At 40.5% G+C, this 18,674-nt stretch overlaps 1 protein-coding gene across 1 annotated transcript in view; it reads left to right on the top strand.

The window, feature by feature from the left end:
* Window positions 1-428: 428 nt before the first annotated feature.
* The window catches only part of fam184aa (family with sequence similarity 184 member Aa), a 58,518-nt gene continuing 40,272 nt past the window's right edge, over window positions 429-18,674 (top strand). Inside the window, exons 1-7 of the mRNA XM_042513178.1 lie at window positions 429-728; window positions 13,140-13,217; window positions 14,972-15,106; window positions 15,364-15,462; window positions 16,809-17,015; window positions 17,440-17,613; window positions 17,729-17,890. Of these exons, the coding sequence (XP_042369112.1) occupies window positions 564-728; window positions 13,140-13,217; window positions 14,972-15,106; window positions 15,364-15,462; window positions 16,809-17,015; window positions 17,440-17,613; window positions 17,729-17,890 (1,020 nt within the window). The 5' untranslated portion in view covers window positions 429-563. The remainder of the gene's footprint in view (window positions 729-13,139; window positions 13,218-14,971; window positions 15,107-15,363; window positions 15,463-16,808; window positions 17,016-17,439; window positions 17,614-17,728; window positions 17,891-18,674) is intronic.

Below are 18,674 nucleotides of genomic sequence, written 5' to 3' on the forward strand. Positions count from 1 at the left end.
GAATAAAATAACTTGCAATAATATGACATAAAAACGAAATTAATAATACAGTAGAAATAAAACAAAGCTAGCATTTTTAAAAGGCTTAATTCCTGTCAGAATAGCTCGCTTCATTTACTATAGCATTTATTGATGTGTACAACAGACTTTTTTTATTCATATCTAAACAGCCTCATCTCTTTGTCGTCATGCAGCTCGTGAGGCTGAAAGCATGACACTCTCGTGTTCATTAACATGTGTGCTGTTATTTGTGTGTAATTTCTGCAGGCATAGAATAAAAAGTCGTAGAAAGCTGCATTACATCCAACTGAGCCTGCCATTGGCTGAGCATCTGGCGCGCGTCTCCGCCTCTCTCATCAGCCTGAGCGCTCGCGTCCGCTGCGGATGCGTGCGACTGCACGGTCTCGCGCCCCGCTGTCCGTGCTCCCCATCTTTCCTCCTCTCTGTCTCTGAAACGGAAGATTAACTACAAAACACAACAATGGGGGGATTTAACGCGTAGCAGCCGCTGCTCCATTTTATTTAGATTTAAAGCGTCGCGTTTGGGTTTATTTCCCGTGAAAATGGCGACGGGGGCAGGCTGGCAGCCTCCGTACAACACCTCGACTAGCAACACCAAATATACCCCTTCTCCAACATCCAGCATGTTTTACGACGGGAGTTTGACGCTGGACTACACTCAAGACCTGCATTTGAAGATGAGCAAGAAGATAGCACAGCTGACGAAGGTGTGTGAGAGTGAATGGGTGACGGCAGAGGTGTTGTGGTCCAGTGTTGTGGAGCAGGTGGGGGTGTGGATGGAGTAGTACTGAAGAGCTGCTGCTGGTGTGGGATGACATATGTAAACATGGTGATGAGGGAGGATGTGGTGGTATTTTATGAATGTACTTTGGTGCAGGTCAGGATGTTTGATGCAAATTTTGGCATTTTGCAGCATTTTTTATGATATTTCACCGCTTTGCATCCTTGCAGGGTTTATAGGTCACCATTAAATACTCATGCATGGTTTGTTTTTTAAGCTAATATGCTGTATTTCAGTAGTTTTGGGTAATTCAGTGCAAAAATTACCTAGAAAGAGTTTGGATTCTCCTGTGAGCTTACTACTACTGTGAAGCCTGGTTGTATACTGTACTCTGCCTGCAAAAAATGTGGCCATATTTCATGAACATTTACTGATTGCTGAGAGATTGCCAGATGTGTTGCATGATTTTAAACACCACTGTTTAACCTGTGCATGTATCTCTGCCATCCCAGGGCTGCAATTTCCGCTTAAAGGCCGGGGGAAGTTATGTAATCTTGGAGGGATGCAGAGGTTTGGGAGAGCTGCTTCTTTGTACTCCACCTGAAGCCAGTGTGGGGACATTATGTAGCGCCGTAGTAGAATATTTAAGGTGGCAGCAGCAACCAAAGGCATTTTTGACTTTGTGGAAAGCTGGATAAAATGTAAATTAAACCGATTATACGATAATGCTTCGCAGGGGGAGACAAAAGCAGAGAGTAGAGGACAGATTTTACATAACAGGCATGGTGATAGTAGTATCCCAGTACAGAATTAGAGAGTGTGTACAGTAGGATAAGCTGCACACACTGCACTGCAAATAGATTGAAACCGTGGATATCCAGGATTATAATAATGCAGCGGTTGATTAAAATTGTTTGAGAGATTGGCAAGACAATGGAGGCGAATTAAGGTCCACAAATGGCAGATTTAACACTTTGCAGGCAAGAATGTATTTACATTCATTTCCTGCTCCTCTAAAAGAAAGAAATGCAGGTTAGGTTGACTCCAGGTTGAATGTGATGGACCTGACAATCTTTTTAAGGTGTTTTGTGTCCAGTGCATGCTGGGAAAGGCTCAAGCACCCCTTCTAATGTATCCGGGAGCCTGAACAGAATGAGCATAAACTGTATGTATGAATGGTTGGAAGCCACTATTTTTGATCTAAATGAGATCGAGAGATTCACCACACTACTAAAATTTACAAAGAAAGGATTGAGACCTGATAACAGCCACAAATTAACTAGCCTTTCACCACATAGTTAAACTCATTATGAAATATTGAGTTTAATATTGTCAAGAATATGTTTCCAGTGGGTGATTGCTTCTGCCAGGGTTGTCTCGACTCTCTTTGTGATACTCAAGAAGAGAAATTTAAGGCACAGCCAGGGAGGAAGGAGTCCAGTCTGATGACCTCAGAATTCATCTTTGCTTTTTGTGAGTGATGTGGTTCTGATGGCGTCATCACACCGTGACCTCCAGCATGCATTGGGACGGTTTGCAGTGTAAAGCGGTTGGAGTGAGAGTCGGCATCTCTAAGTCTTTGGTTCTCTGCTGGAAAACAGTGGATTTCCCTCTCTGGGTTGTGAGAGTTCCCGCCCTAAGTGAAGGAGTTCAGGTATTTTTATTTTTTTTTCATATATCTGGTCTGGCCTGGGAGCTGGAAAGTGTTGTTGGGTAGAGGGATGTCTCGAGTACCTTGCTGAGCCTGCTACCCCCTTTGATCTGGCCCCTGATAAGCGGATGAAAATGTAGGGATGGATATTGTCAGAAAGTTACTGATTGGATCTTTTAATTTTTTATCCGCTCTGGAAATCTATCTGTAGCCGGACTCAGATTGGTCTTCTGCATGCAGCTCCGTCTATTAAGGTACTTTAAATGATAATAATCAGTGTAAACAAGGCCCTGAGGTCAGAGGCAGAGATGAGAAAAGAGGGGGCTGCTCCCACGCTCCTGAATTTCAGCAGCTCTTTTTCTGCGACATTAATTGTATCATATTGTGACGAGGTTGGCAGAGGTGGACATGGTGCTGTGGACTCTGGTACAGGTTATCAGGAAGTTCATGAGCTGAATAAATTAGTTGAAAAAGGAATCAACAGAGAGACAATCCCAGTATTTTGATAATGTTTTTTTTTTAGCAATTTCTATCCAAATATAGTGAAAAAATGGTAATCATTCTGTGAGGTTTTCTAATGTGAGGTGTTTCTCCTTGAGAGCATTGCAAAGTGAATATCTCAAGCATTATTTGCAGATCATTTAAGGGTCGAATGTGATGCCACGGGGGTCGAATTTAATCCCTGACTGATGAAGTCAAAGGAATCCCTGGTCTAGAAACTGTATTTAAACAAGGATTTCTATCGTCCTTTCAGGAATTAGAGTGTGTCTAACTGCAGTTGGAAAGCTAAGAGCTCTTCTCTGTATCCAGATGTCTTTGCTTTTTAAAAATTGAAGGTGTTATGGCAGATTTCTGCCTCCGTGTTTTGCTTGTGTGGGGGGATCTGCAGGCTAACTCTGTCTGTTTCCTCGTCCTGCTCAACGTGGCGCATGTGTTAGTCTTCTGTGGAAACGTTTTCAGACGGCATTGCACCGCTGCTCATGTGTTTCATGTGTTTGTGTTCGGGGTGGTTATTCTTGCATAAACTACATTTCCTTTTCAGCGAGGCTGTTGTGTACTTAATTCATTCTGCTTTCAGTAGTGTTGATAGCTTTAACTATTTGTTGACAGTGAAGCGTGTGACTGTACCGCATTGTTTCTTTAATAATTGTCATGCAGCACCGCTTTGAGGTAGAGCAGGTAAACAGGATGTTTTCTAGTTTTTGAACATGTGAGAACCGTCCTTGTTTAGGACATTTTCAAAGGAAGCACACAGAAGGACATCCCTTATTACAATTGTAACAACAGCAACAAGACAAATTAAACAAGTGAAATGGATGATGAACAGAAGCTCCTATTTTAACAGAAAAAAACAACACATCTGTTTTTTTTGTCTGCTGCAGGACAGCTTAGTGAAGTCTCACTCTGATACATTTTCTGTTACATAGCTTCATTTTTTACTGCAAACAAACATTAAGACACAAAGCCAGCTAACATTAATTTGATTATTTTCATCATTATTTAATCTTTAGTTTACTTTCTCAACTGAATAATCAAGAAGACTTTTAAAATACTTTAAAAAGTCTGACACTCTGTCAAACCTAAAGACTGTGAATTTTTCGTCACACACTGTAAGATTTAACAAAGACTGGGGATTTGGTCACTGTTTAGAACACAGCTAGTTTTCTTTCTTTTTTTGAGATAATTTCCCATCCTGCTCGTAGCGGACAATATCACGCCAAACTCCCTTTAAAAATAGGACATTTTAACAAAAGAAGGTGTCATGTCGATAGTAATCTTGTCAATTTGGCAAACTGTAATCAGATAAACTGTATTTGCGTACAAACTTTTGCATTTGGTCCCTCAACTCATTACCAGCCTCTGCTGGTTAGCTGCAGTATTTTGGTGAAAAAAAGAGGCGCACCATTTCAAAAGTGAAGATTTCTCACAAAAATAAGTGCTGGAAGATAGATCAGATTCATGCTCCTTTTCAAAGTCCAAGAGAACTGAGACTTGTTCACGTTTTTGCGCCTCCCTGGAGTCCCGTCCACGTTTACTGTCTGTCTTGTTTACTGCTTCCTGTTTGGTGCTGTTGGTGCTGTGCTATTGGTTGTTGACAATTTTCACCTCATTGAATTTATGTGTGAGCCAAGACTGAAAATTTATGGTAATAATAAACATGTTGGACTTCAGTGGTACTTTAAGATGAGACGAATACTGACTAAAGACAGCTTTGGACCAATTTTTACCAACTTACACCGAATGATCGAGATCACAGGTGTGCGCCACAGCTCATGATTTTATTCTGAAATTGGAAATTTGCCTGCGACAGTAGAGACAAGCAGCAAATCCTCATAACTGAGAAGCTTAATTTGGAACAGGTTTGGTATTTTGACTTGAAAATGAAACACATTATTTCAGCTTTAGAGCCAACTAGGTTAAAGCGGTTTAATCTAACAAGCAACAGAGCACCTGATATTGATACGCTTCAAAGCTTTTATTTATCTCCTGCCTGAGGGCAACAAAGAAACCTGATGAGTCGTGTAAACGCGCTGTGCAGGATCAGTCAGTTATTGCCACAGTGGTACAGCAGATGATCTGCTCTGTTCTGATTGAGACTCTGATTACATGTAGCCTGTGTCGTGCTCTGCAGCTTCAAAGACTTAAACAAGACATCCTGGATTTTGCCTTTCATACCATTACATCATTGTGAAGAGCTTGCACAGTGGCACATCGACAGCATGAAACATGTTTAAAATCCTCTGACGTCAGAGCTGCCATCACCTTTTAGTATAGACTCTTCATTCTACATTTCAGACACCTTTTCTGCACACGCTTGTGAGGCGCCTTGAATAGCTTTAATCAACATTGCAGCTGGTTTAGCTCCTCTGATGGAGGACAAAGTGCTCAAATCTGTTGTGCTACACTGATTTTCCAGGTCATTTTAATTTGTAGCTTGTGTGATAAATGCACGGTTACGGTTCAAATACAGAAATACAGTGATCAGTAAATGTAGTGGCTGCAGCTGGACTGAACCTCTCGACATTTATGAAAGAAATTCAGCCAAATGAGGTCATAGGATCAAGTTGTTGTCTTGCTGTGGTGGAGGCTTGACAATAGCCAGTCTACTGACCTCATTTTAGTAACTAAAAGAAAAGGGATTGTTCATACCCCAGTTTAGGAGTCAGGGTTCAAGTTTATTATAAGGGTTTGTATAAGGATATGTTTCTTTACATGTATTTTGAACTGACAGATGTGCAAAGACAGACACAGTCCTCCCACTGGGGACTGAGGCAACAATTTGCCTTCTGGCAACTTTAGTGAACTTTTTTCATGATAAATATAACAAACATTTCAAACACGTCTGTATTACACTGTAGGAATAAAGAGGAGTTTTCAATTAGTTTTTTTTCTATATTTAAGCATTCAAAACATCCAAACATTTATTTTTGATTGGCACATCCAGGTGATGCAATGACAGCTCTAAAAATGTTAGAGTGGATTTACAAGAAGGCATTATTTTATACCGCATAATAGGATATTTAAACAGTTTTGGTCTTGCAGAGAGGTATACTATGCGTGATTGTTGGTAATTGTTTGTACACGCACAGCAGCAAAAGTGATAGTAAAAGCCAACATGAGATTCATGCTCTCTGGCTTTTGGCCTGGCTATATTTGAATTTTTGTTTATTTTTCTGTCTCTTGGATGTTTGCTGCTTACGGTCTGGCACCAGATCATTTACTTATTATAAAGGCCTGACCTCACCTAAGCGCTGTGGGTCGACACGCTTATAAATGTCCCAAACACAGAAAATGAGAAAATAAAGACATAATACAGGGTCTCTATGTTTTTGATGGTATTGAAAATAAAGGAATTAAGGCCTACAGTCCATGCTTTTGTGTCAGTGTCAGGCTGGTTAATGCTCAAATTATAAGGCAAGTTTTAAGGAATACAGTTTTTATTCTAAACAGTTTTTGGAGTTGACTGGATCAAAAGCTGTTTTCTTCACTGTACCTTAGTTTGTCCCCTGCTCTTTTCTCAATATCACAGAAAACACTACTTATGCTTCCTCTATCACAGAGACAGTGTGCCCTTGTTCTCCTCTCCTGCTGTGTTTGCGACTGAGTTTGTGATGTGGTGTAGTGACACTCAGGGAGAAAAGTGTGCGCGCCAAGTGTCCTTGGAGCATCGGAGGAGCACAACGATGAAACGAAGGAGCAGATGCAAAGTGCTTTTACTCCACGACTGGGAGCGCAAAGTAAAAGTGCTGTGTGCTTCAGCTAATTGGTAACAGAGACTGTGTTGCCCCTTCGTGGAGTGTGTGGTGGAGGAAAACAGTGGACTAAAAGCTCAAATGTCGAGGGATCGCGTTAAGACCAGAGCACCTCTGAGAATGAGACTTTCATTAATCCGTTAATTAGTGAATATGATGGTAATCCTCTGAAAATGATGAGAGCAAAGCAACAGGGTTTTGTTGGAGCCAAATGCTGCAGTTGTTCCACTCCAGACGTTAATGACCTTTATTCTGTACTCCAGTCAATAGTGATCGACTGCACAAAATGTCCTTCAGCCTCAGAGACGCCCCTCCTGGATGCCCTTTTGTCATTTCCGCCTCATTCTGCACAGAACTGCTCTGAATTTGACACATCGGTGATAAAAGGACCCAGACTGTAAATCCAGTTGATAACTGGCCTTTTGATGAAAATTTGCAAGTGGCCAGTCATTTGTCCACCTCTGTAATACAGTAGATACAGTGCAGTTTGATTGATTACGGCCCCGATCGATGCTACGCTGGTTAGGGAGAGCTGGAGCTGAATGGACTCTAATGATACATTTTAATGAGATTCCTCTGGGATGTTTTAGTGTGCCACAATGGTTTACGTTTTCCATCTTTCTGACAGGCATAAAAGGATGCAGAAAGAAAGCTAATCTTTCTCATCGTTTCTAATACTCTCAGCGAGAGAATCATCACTGTTTTAGACTTTGAATAATGATACCCCTGCACAATAGTGGCACATTTTTTAAATGTATGTGATTGTGTAGCTGCATGCAAGCCTTACATCTGCTGTGCTCGGTGCTTTCTGCCTGTGGGGCTCCTTTAGGTCAGGTGAAAAGATTGCTGGGTCCAGATCTTTGAATCTACCTACTTCACTGAGTTCAAGTTGACTGATTTGTCTGGCATCATGACATAAGACAGTGGTTTCCTGGTTCAAATAAAAAACAATCCAATGAGCGCTGCAGGGGGACGAACACTGTTATCAAGCTCTTGTCAGACGGAGCGCCAGAACTAATGATGGGTAATTACAACTATGGCAAGTGTTATCAAAAAGATTTCCTAGGGGGGGTACTATGCACTTTTGCATTGTATCAATACCTGGAATTGGGCACTGCTGCACATTGGTACATTTTTTCAGTGCTTTATTTTCTCTGTAATAACAAAAAAATATTTCTATCATTCCAGAGTGATGTAGAAGACACACCTATTCATTTGTTCATTCTTTTTTTCCATTTAATTTATTTCTTTATTCATTATTTTTTTATTTCTCTTCTTGCATGATTGAAAGGTCTTTATTTTATTTGGTTGTATTTTTGTACGTTCACATAAACCAATAAAAAAAAGATCGCAGTATCCCCTTTTTGTGGCTGAGCTTGTGAACGCCATATTCAGTTTATGAGAAACCAGAATATTCTATCTTTAGTACTCTAGAAGAAACTGGGATGTATGCAGAGTTTATGAATAACCTGATTTCTCTGTGCTCATGTAAAATCCATATCCCCAATATATGATCATAACCGGGATAAGCCTCATAAATGTGTTATTCTTGCCCATGTAATCGCACTCACTGATTGGTTTTGGAAAATCTAATTCCCCTCCTCCACAGAAATCGGTTGGGGTGGACCCAGTGTCAGACTGAAGACGGAAACAGAGTGTAACGAGTTGACAATTCTGTCTGACATCAGGCGAGAGAAAAGAAGCCGCTCGGGGGAAATCATATGATTCAGAGGAAGCATGCTGTAGTTTTCGGCCTCTTTGAGCCAATAGAGAGGTCAGCAGCAGGAAGGACTGTGGTGCACAAAGAGGACGGACGATAAATGTCTCGCTGCTCACTGAGTGATTGACTGTAGCTGTAGCAGCTGCAGGCTGTTGTGTCGCCTTCTTGCTCGGTTTGATTGGAGCCTCAGGCTGGAAAGCTTTGCTGTGAAACCCCCAGCACAGATTTACTGTCACTGTCTTTGTTTTCTTTTATTGTGAAAGTTGTCATATCTCAGGATGGAAACGTGCATGCTCTGCTTCACTTTCATATGTTTGCTCATTGTGGAGGGGCCTAGCTGGTTGATGGAGAAAAAAATCTGGTGTATATTGTCAGTTTTTTCCCCTGTATGGTGGAGAACTGTTTAAAAACAGCAATATTAAGGATGGCTGGGTGCTTCTGTGCAGCTGAGAAAGTTAATCAGCTTTTTACAGCTTGTCAGGTTTCACCAGTCTGGTTGACAGATGCCAATTAAGTCTGTTGATACAGATCCGTTCTTCAGCAGAGTGGAAGCAACACATTTCACAGCATGTTTGCATTTCAACGCATTGAAATCAGGTGTAAACTCAGTAGTGTCACAATCCACAACAGCTCCACCATTTTCGCTGTAAGCATTTTGGTGCTGCAATGGATAACAATGCGCAAAAAGTTAGTTTTAGTTTTTTAAAACAGACCATTTTTATGTCAAGAATATCGCAAGTATTGTAAGTCTTAAGGACGTCTTTCAGAACATTGTTGTCAGAGTGGATAAGCCTCTGAAAAGCATTAACTACAAGACATTAAAACTTCCTTCACATCTCAGGATTAAAATCAGAATCAGTGGAGCTTAAGGGCTTTCAAGTTAATCGATTATGTAATAAATATACAGTATAATCAATCAAATAGTATAATATCTGTCATATCAGATGTAGGCAACACTAATTCGTCTTTGATCGTGCTTACCATGCTTATAGTTTCATGCAAAGAGTTTTATTGAGTTTCATGCATCAACTTAATGCATGAATTTTACAGATTAAAGCTGGGGTAGGCAGTTTAATTTTGACATAATTGGGCAAAAAAATCACAATTACCTTTTGGCAAATTATAATTCAAGTGGTCTGAGTGAAAACTAGACTTCTGCACCTCATCTTGGCTCTGTTTTCAGACTGTAGAAGATCTAGCCCATGTCATTTTAGAGATGGGACATTTCCATCGGCTGTTGAATGCAAATGCTCATGCTTGTCCCTTCACTTCAGTGAAAGCCTGATTCAAAGGTATATTTTGTAAACAAATAGAAAAATGTATGTCTTCTTCTTGGCTACCTTCTGTCCTCATTTCAACCACAGATTCCACCTTAGATGTTGTATGATGCATCATTACTCACTGAGTTAAGCTATCATGGCTTAGACTACAACTATTTTCATTATTAATTAATCTCCAAAACCATGTTAGAAGTGATTATGAGCATACATTATTTAATCAGCAAATACTTGCTGATATCTTTTGCTACAGAATATGTGAGAAAATTTTCATTATGAACAATTATTTATGGAAAGCTTTAGTGTTAAAACTGCAGACATAAATAGTATTGCAAGGTCTCCTTATTCCTGGGAGAACGGGAGAGAGAGAGAGCGCAGAGAGAAGACGATACAGAACAAAAAGGGGGGAGAGAGATAAAAGCGTGAGAGCAGAGGGAGAGGAGAGAGAGATGAAAGCGGCAGGCACACCAGCGTCATTAAAATAATCATGTATAATTGAAGGAACGTTTCCATGGCCGGCTTACTGCTGGGAATCAAAGGCTCACACTCGAGGAGAACAGAAGGCTAACACCTACCTAACTCTAGCTTCTTTCACTGCCAACTGAAACATACTGTCGAGGTTACACCGCTGATGTACCGGTAAATAAAAACATGCAGGTAGTGATTGTCAGCAAAAAGCAAAATGAGCATAAATCACTTAAGTTGTTACACAGTCTGTTCAGGTGAAAGATATTACAGTTTAAATGATGTGACCCCCTTAAAGAGACAAAACCACATCCTATTATCAAGTATTGTTCATGCTGCTTAGTCAGTGTTTCCACATTTGTGTGATTTAAGTTTTTTTGTCCTCTGATTGTGTGTTTCTGCTGCAGAGCTTCGTTCCAGTCATGCAACAGTTAGCTGCCAACCTGCATGAGACATACTGAGCATGATTTCTGTAACGAGGTCTCATCTGTGATCATTAGGGTCGCTTCAGGGCCTCAGCGTGCTTCAAACAAAGTGCTTGTCATCTATCAGCTGCCACCTTCTTTCTGACAACCGAATTGGGGTGGCATCGACAATTTTTGTAACTTTCCGGAAGCAGACAGTCTGACAATCACTCCCTTTCGGCCAGGTGTGCGAAGGCAGGTTTTAATCTCCGTTATGTCTTCACATAACTACTTCTGTCACTTTAAATGCAGCCACCATGAATCACTTAAAGGAAAGACTGACACTTTCAAACACTTTTTCTCTTTAGATGTGGTTGGTCAACATGTCATTAGGTATTTGATTCCTTTAAGGTATCGACTGAAATAATCACAACTAGTATGAAAACTTCTTCAGTCAGACAACACATTCAATCCTTTTTTTTTAATCTGGACGTAGATCTATTAAAATTTGACTATTTGTGTGGTTTTGCTTGAGGTTTGTGGGTTTGAAGCCAACAAAATGTTCCCAAGTATGACTATAATACACACCTCTGATGTCATTATTATAATGATGACATTATTTTCAAATTTTATATACCCATGGCAATAATGTCCTTATCATGAAGTCTTTTAGTCATGATTATTGTCAGTTTATTTTTCTAGTTTTTGAAACCTGATAGAAATCATTGATTTGGAGAACAGCAATTTGTAGAGTGACATTATGACATAATAGATAGTAGTGGATCATTGCCCAAATATACATGAAACCATGACATTTATGTCAGAGACACTAATAGACACACATGGACATTATGATAATTATTTCCTTAATGAAGGAGGCTTGTTGCCAAAGCCATAAATGTCGAAAATTGAAAAAAACCATGTTGTCTTTTTGCAGATATTATGACTGCAACATGAGTTGCGATTTTTGTTGGAAGGGTAATTTTGCATTTCTTTGTCACTGAAAAATATGATTCTTGATGGGGTCTGTAGCAAACAAGTTTATTATTTGTAGGCTGGGGCGTCTCGGTAACACCACAATGCTTTATTTACAGTGCCATGTTGTGACACATTTTTATTAACAAAAATGTACCTCCTGCAATATGGATGTAACACTATAACAAGTCAATCAATTGTGCAACCCCCATGAGGCACTTATGCAGGGTAAAAAACTGTTATCTGAGGCTGAGGTACAGATGTAACACAGCAGTGGTTTCAGTGGTGCTTTCAATGAAATATAAAATTCCAAGCTGTGATTATTACAAAGATATTGATCCAAATTATGCTTAAAAGTTGAAAAGTAACTGGAAGAGTGCTCTCACTAGAGTGCAGATCTCTGGCAGGTGTGTCTGGAGGCGTTTGCAGAGAACAGAGAGTCCATGACAGGCTGTGTGTCCAGCATGTATAAATGATAACAGCAGAATGAAGGGGAGACAATATGCAGGTTACATTATCGAGGTGTTACCAGAGTAGACAGGCTTTATGGAGACAAACCTTGCAAACAATGTCCAATAAAACCTCTCCTTACCTCCCTCTCCTCTTACAAAGAAGAATCTCACTTGATTGTCCCTTCTGGCTCCCTTATAGCCAAAATGGTGCAGAAGACAACAAAAAAAAAACAAAATTTATTAATCTCATATCATGCCTAACTAACAAAATCTGGTTTGTAACAGGCTGTAAGGTTTGTTGTTTTTAGCCTAGTTGCCTGCTGGAAATGCCTTTTGTTAATTGAGTTTGTTGATTGCATGAGTGAGTAGTCAGCAGTCATTAAAATAGTGTTTCCAAAAATTGTAAATCATCAAAACCACAATAGGTTCTCGAGCATACAGTCATATATTTACACACAAAATATTAGGCTGATTGGTCCAACAGTTTATGCAAAATTATCTACAGATGAATAAACACACAACCTAATATAAATTCTCCTCCAGGGTTATAATAATTACATGCCTGTATCATTATACCCTATAGAGTATAATTACCATATATACGTCCATTACATGCTGGATGTAACACTTCACCTCACTTTTAAGTGGAACAAATGCAGAGCCTCTCGTTCTGATGCCGGCGGGGCTGTAATTCAGCTGACCATGACTGAACATTAGCTGCTCACCAGGGGCTTCAATTTGCTGAAGCTTAAGCTTTTTTAAAAAAGCTTCTCTGCATATCATTTACCTGCAGCACATATAACCTACTTATATATCTGAGGAGAGAGCGCAGGCATGACTGACAGGATGGTTTTCACTTTGGCTTGTTTGTGGAGTGAGCCACCATGTCTCGATTTGCTTTTTGTGGTTTACCCAAGTCAGGCTTTTCCTGTCTTTCTTTGTAAAACACTTGCTGGTAAAGAAAAGTTTGGACACGAAACACTTCTGCTGTGAATACACAACTCTGTCTGCTGTCGTTAATCAGTGTGTGAACCCCATTTCTCCTCTTTCCCGATGTTATTGGTATTGATTTTGTTGCACTCTGAATGCAGAACTGAGATTTACTCCTCACTGTAGAACTATCGATCTGATATTGAAACAGTTAATAAGAGCTTTATATCCCATCGTCATTCTGTCTTCTCATTCTCTTCCTGTCTGCAGGTAATTTATGCTCTCAACACAAAGAACGACGAGCACGAGGAGGAAATCGAGTCTCTGAAAGAAGCCCACGAGGACGAGGTACAAACACAACACAGAACCAAACACCCATGATCACATAGAGCACAGTAACTGCTATTTTATTAGTTTCAGTTGAGAAATTTGGTCAAGTGACATCCTCCTGAGTGAGAATATCTCCCGGCCTGTTCAGTATTTCAGTGCCTGGCAGTGTGCTGCAGTGGGAGTACAAGAGCAGGAGGCAATCCTGTCACTCTGCAATTTTGGCGTCAAGACTGACCGTATTTTAGCTGTCTGCAGGGAGGAGGTCAATGCTGCACTGTGAATGATGCTCCCTTGTTTTTGTCACATTTTGAGGGAAGGTGCTCCCACATCGCCTGGGAACCAGATAAATCTGTGAGCTCGTGTTTTATTTGCTCTGGCAGATGACGTCAAGTCTCCCTCCTGTTCAGACAAGAGAGGGACCAGACTACAGACTCCAGACTATAATGGACGTCTACACAAAAGTCTAAACTTAGACTAATCTAAGTTTAGAAAAGAAATAAAAACAACTCAGACTCCCCAAAATGCACAAACTCAGTTTATTAATGCTGCTTGTTTGTCATCGTCATTTTTGTTGTTTTTTTTCATCCTAATTGCTCAGAACAAATACTTTGTCATTAGAATTGAGGCATCGAATCGAGGCATTTGAATAGAGTAAAGATTGATTAATGTAATACCAGCATCTATTATGTGAAGATTACAGATGTGAAGCTCTGTCCTTTCAGCTGATTAACTCACTTTACAGCCATGTGAAAGCACCGGGTGCAGATGGCAGAAAACTGAAAGGAAGCATAAAGTGTGTTAGTGATGTGTTTTCCCACCACAAACCTTCAGAACAGCTCCAGTGCTCTTTCACATAGACTCTCCAGGTTTTGGGATCCTTTACTAGAGCGACGAACACCAACATCTAAAATAAATTCCCTCATTTGGTGTTTTGATGGTGGCAGTGTTGACACATTGCTTCAAAAACTCTGATAGGTGTTCAGTTGAGTTGAGATCAGGTGAGTCTGGAGGCAACAGGATACGAATCACATCATGTTCATGCTCCTCGTGCCATTTTTAGAAACATCTGCATTCATTATGCTTCGCCAATCATTCCGCATTTTCCTCTAATTAATAATTTGTCACTGGGATGTATGTGCTCCATCTGCAGTCTATAATTTGAGTGATTCACATTAGCAAAGTGTGATTAACCATGTCATATCGCTGTGTGTTACCTTGAATAAGTCTCATTCAACCACCAGCAGACTGCAGCTTCCAAAAAAGAGAAGTTGTGTTTTTGATTCTATAAACAGAAGATTTTTGGACTCGTGTCACTGAAAGAAAATAAGTCTGGCTTCAGATCAAACCACGGTCTCCACTGACAGGCAGAGTTTATTCAAGGACAGGACCTAAGTGCATATATAAATGGTTTAAATGTTTTAATTCCACTCGTATTGCTTTCAGAGTGAAGCTTTAGTGTACCTTAGTCTAAGTTGTTAATTTAATTTGTGTTGCTTTCAAGTGTTAAATTTCCAAAGTGGGACTTTTCTTTGCTGCCAAGAAACATTTGGAGACAGCAGTTGTTGTGCTGCCTCCTGGTTTTATTTATTTCTACATTTTTCCACCTACTTTGTATGTGGGTTTTGGAAATCCTCGATGTTTTGTAATGCAACATAATAGTTCAATGTCATATTGTCAAAGTGGCTCTGTGCATTCACTTCTATGAGACCAAACTGTTAAATTATTTCTTCAGCTTTGTGTTCACTGTTATAACTTTTTTCCCTTCCGCTCAGGTCCAACACATAGTGACCGAAACCAGAGACAAGATCATGCAGTACAAGAGCAAGATGGCGGACGAGGCCGACCTGAGGCGGCGGCTGGCCAGTCTGGAAGAATCTGTCGAACTCCACGAACACATGAAGAGACAGGTCACTCACTGCTGCTGGGCACCACAGCGGCTTCATTTAGTTTGATTGTTTGTGTTTACGCAGAGTGGATATATTTGCAGAGCTTCACACATGCAGAAATCATAGACCAAGGAATTAATTAACTGAATTTAGCTGCATGGCATCTAATTATCAAGTGATGTTATATAGCAGTGATTGCCTGAAATTGCACTTGGACATATGTGTAATATAATTGAGTATAAAATAATGCAGCTGTTGTAATCTTCTGTTACTGTCAGGCTTTAGCAGAGTTTGAGATGTACAGACAGAGAATGGAGGACTCTCAGCTCTGCACGGAGGCCCAGCACACCCAGAGAGTGGTTTCTATGAGCAGAGAGGTAACGCTTTACTCACACCTACACACACCTACACACACACACACACACACATACACACACACACACATAATCACATGGCTTTTGAAAAAACTGTTCTGCAGTTTTTGTGCTTAGACGACAGAGATGCATTGTGATTCACTGACCCTGTTTATTGCTATTAAAACATAAAAATTATCTAACGTGCTTAGTTTTAAGTAACCCTAACCCTAACGGTAAAAAGCCCTGTCTACAGTTTCACCCCTTTGATTAAATAAAAGTTATTCTCTCCACATGATCTTTGATTCACAGAGTATCTCTGTCCACACTAGATTGCAGAAACAACTCCAAATGCTCTATGGCAACTCTCTCTCTCTTTTTTGTCTCTGGGCGCAGATGTCTTTTGTTTGTTAATTCATATAGAGTACAGGATAATCACATAAGGACACACAGAAAAATGTTTGCTGATTCAATGTAACACATGAGAGTAATTGATACACAGTATATCATCTCTGTAATTTAGACAAGTTAGTGCAAATGTAATGCATGGCCAGATGGCATGCCACTTGTTTCCACCAGCTTACTGATGATTTTGAACTGGTATATTATGTTACTCTGGTATCAGCATGATATATAAATACTGTTTCACTACTGTATATCACTTTTTGAAAAGAAATAGTATGTAATTCTAACCGGCATATCGGAAGTGTTAATAGTCAAAAGTTTGATATTAGGGTCCTATATAGTAAAACTATAAATTCTAAAAAAGTAACTAAATGACTAAATATCAGTCCAATATGGTCACATTTATCATGTCATAAACATATCATACTTTCAAATGACACATTATCATCTCTGCCTGCTTTTCTGGAGTCTGATGGCAGTTGGCATAAATGAACTACTGAAGTGTATCTAGATGTGATGAGCTGGTGGCTGAATGAGCTCAGTTCATCATCAGTTCATCTATGTCGGGATCGGTGTACGTTAGTTTGGTGTTGTCTTCCTCTCTGCCACTGCCTTCACACTGTCCTCCTCTACCTCAGCCAGCCTCAACGAGTCTGCTGCCATCACATCACATCCCATGTTACATTTTTATATATTTTTTCCACCTCATGTCTGTCAGATCTTTTGATCTTTTGGTGTTGTTTCCACACGTCAGGGACGCTGCAAGAATTCGGTTTGGCACAGAGGGAAATAACAAATACTGACAGCAATAAGTAACAGAATTAAATATTTTGCACCTTTCCAATGATTACAGAGGGATTTTCAAGAGACGCTGTGAGCATTTAGCTTGGCACAGGTTGAGACCGAGTTGGCAACGACACGTCAACGACTCAAACAGAATAGAATATGTCTCGTGGTTTCAATAGGTGGAGGAGATGCGTCGGGATTTTGAGGAGAAGCTGCGGGCTTTCAGCCAGGCTCAGGCCCAGTTTGAGGCGGATAAGCGGCGAGCGCTGGAAGAGCTGAGGGCCACCCACCGCCAGGAGGTGGAGGAACTCCTCAACAACCAGCAGAACCAGAGCGCCTCCTCCACTGAAGACCAGGAGAAACTGGCCGAGCTGCATAGACAAGAGGTGGGCTAAGAGTGAGAGAGGAAGGAAGGTAGATGTGTTCTGGATTGAAGCATGTTATCCTGGACTTTTGTGGTATATACAGCAAGTTACTTGATGGGGTAATTGCTGTTTTGGAGCTGTTTTTGCATTAAAAATTGGAAAAAATTGGGTTGTTTTGTTGGTGCAGTTTGCAGTATGATATAAACCTGCAGTGGTCATATTTTGGACCTTTTGTTGCATGTCATCCTTGTTTTATTCCCATTTTTCCTCTCAACTGTTAACTATCCAATAAGACAGGTTAACCAAAGACTAATCTTAAAAAAAAAAAAAAACAGATAAGATGTGCACAATATATTTGCAGTTTCCAAAGATTTCTAAATGTATTGTTGCAGCCTAGATATAAAATAAAAAAGCTTGCTCTTCATTTATCGGTCTCTGCGTGTAGGTGGAGGCATTGATGGAGAGGGTGGAGGAAATAACAAAGGATAAAGTCCGTCTGGTGGAGGAGTATGAGGCCAAGCTTGGAAAGGCACAAGAATATTATGAGAGAGAGCTGGAGGCCATGAGAAGAACGCATCAGCTCACCACGGAGAACCTGCTGGCCTGGAAAAGGACCGAGGTAAAACACACAGAGCACTCTGTCTGTCTCTGCTGTTTGGTGCAGGGCAGGCAGCATCCGCAGCTTTATCAAAGCTTTTTCAGAGTGACTGATTTCATCCTCTGCTCATGTAAAGGTTGAGCTTCGGAAGGAGTTTCAGGCTCAGGAAGCAGCACTGCAGCGCTCGCTGTCTAAGCTGCGAACTGAGCTCCAGAAAGCACAGGAGGAGGCCAGAGAGAACCGAGACAGGACCAACAGACTGCAGACATCGCTGGCCAACGCCGAGGGAACAATCAAGGTGTGTATGTGTGTATTGGATGAACATGACGCATCATTTAAAAGGGTTTGTGAACATTTTCTGTTCTTCTTCTTCTTTGAATTAGCCACTAACAGCTGGTTTTTAAATCTCCCGCCATGAGCCGCACACATACGTGTGCACGTCACACTAATGTCACCCATGGTCATGTTTTTCCTGCTTTATGTTTTACGCAGACCTCGTTTCGTGGCTGTGACTACCTCCGGTCCCGGCTCAGAGGCGAGACCACTCTGTCCTCCTTTTTCATGATTAAAGTTATAAACAGAAAGGCAAGGTGGCATAACGGCGTGATATTCCCACCTTGAACAGGCAGTGTCAAAGCAGCTTGAACACCTGTAACAATCTCAGTCTGAATCGCTCCACTTTAGCACCTTTTTCTTTTAGCCTCCTCCTGAAAAAAAGCCTCAGAAATCACAGGTGTTTACCATGCTACCTTATTTATAAATAACATTAACATGTGACTTTACTGTATTGCTCAGCATATGATTGAAGTAGCCTACTAAATGTTTACTTTATAGTGAATCACATATCACTCATGACATTGTGTAATCAGGCCTATTCTAAGCTGACCGATAACATTTGGTTTCACGTTTACTCATGTTTACTCTATATATGTAGCGTTTTTCGTGCTAATAAATAAGTGTATTATATCTTTAGAAGCCACTGCTGCCGCTCATACAAAGTCCTCAGTTTTTCTTGTATTTACAGTATTGCAACATGAGAGTCGTCTTTTTGGTTAAATATGGGAAAGAAAGTGGGTTAAATC

The sequence above is a fragment of the Plectropomus leopardus genome, chromosome 24 (genome assembly GCF_008729295.1).
Source record: "Plectropomus leopardus isolate mb chromosome 24, YSFRI_Pleo_2.0, whole genome shotgun sequence".
Taxonomy (NCBI): domain Eukaryota; kingdom Metazoa; phylum Chordata; class Actinopteri; order Perciformes; family Serranidae; genus Plectropomus; species Plectropomus leopardus.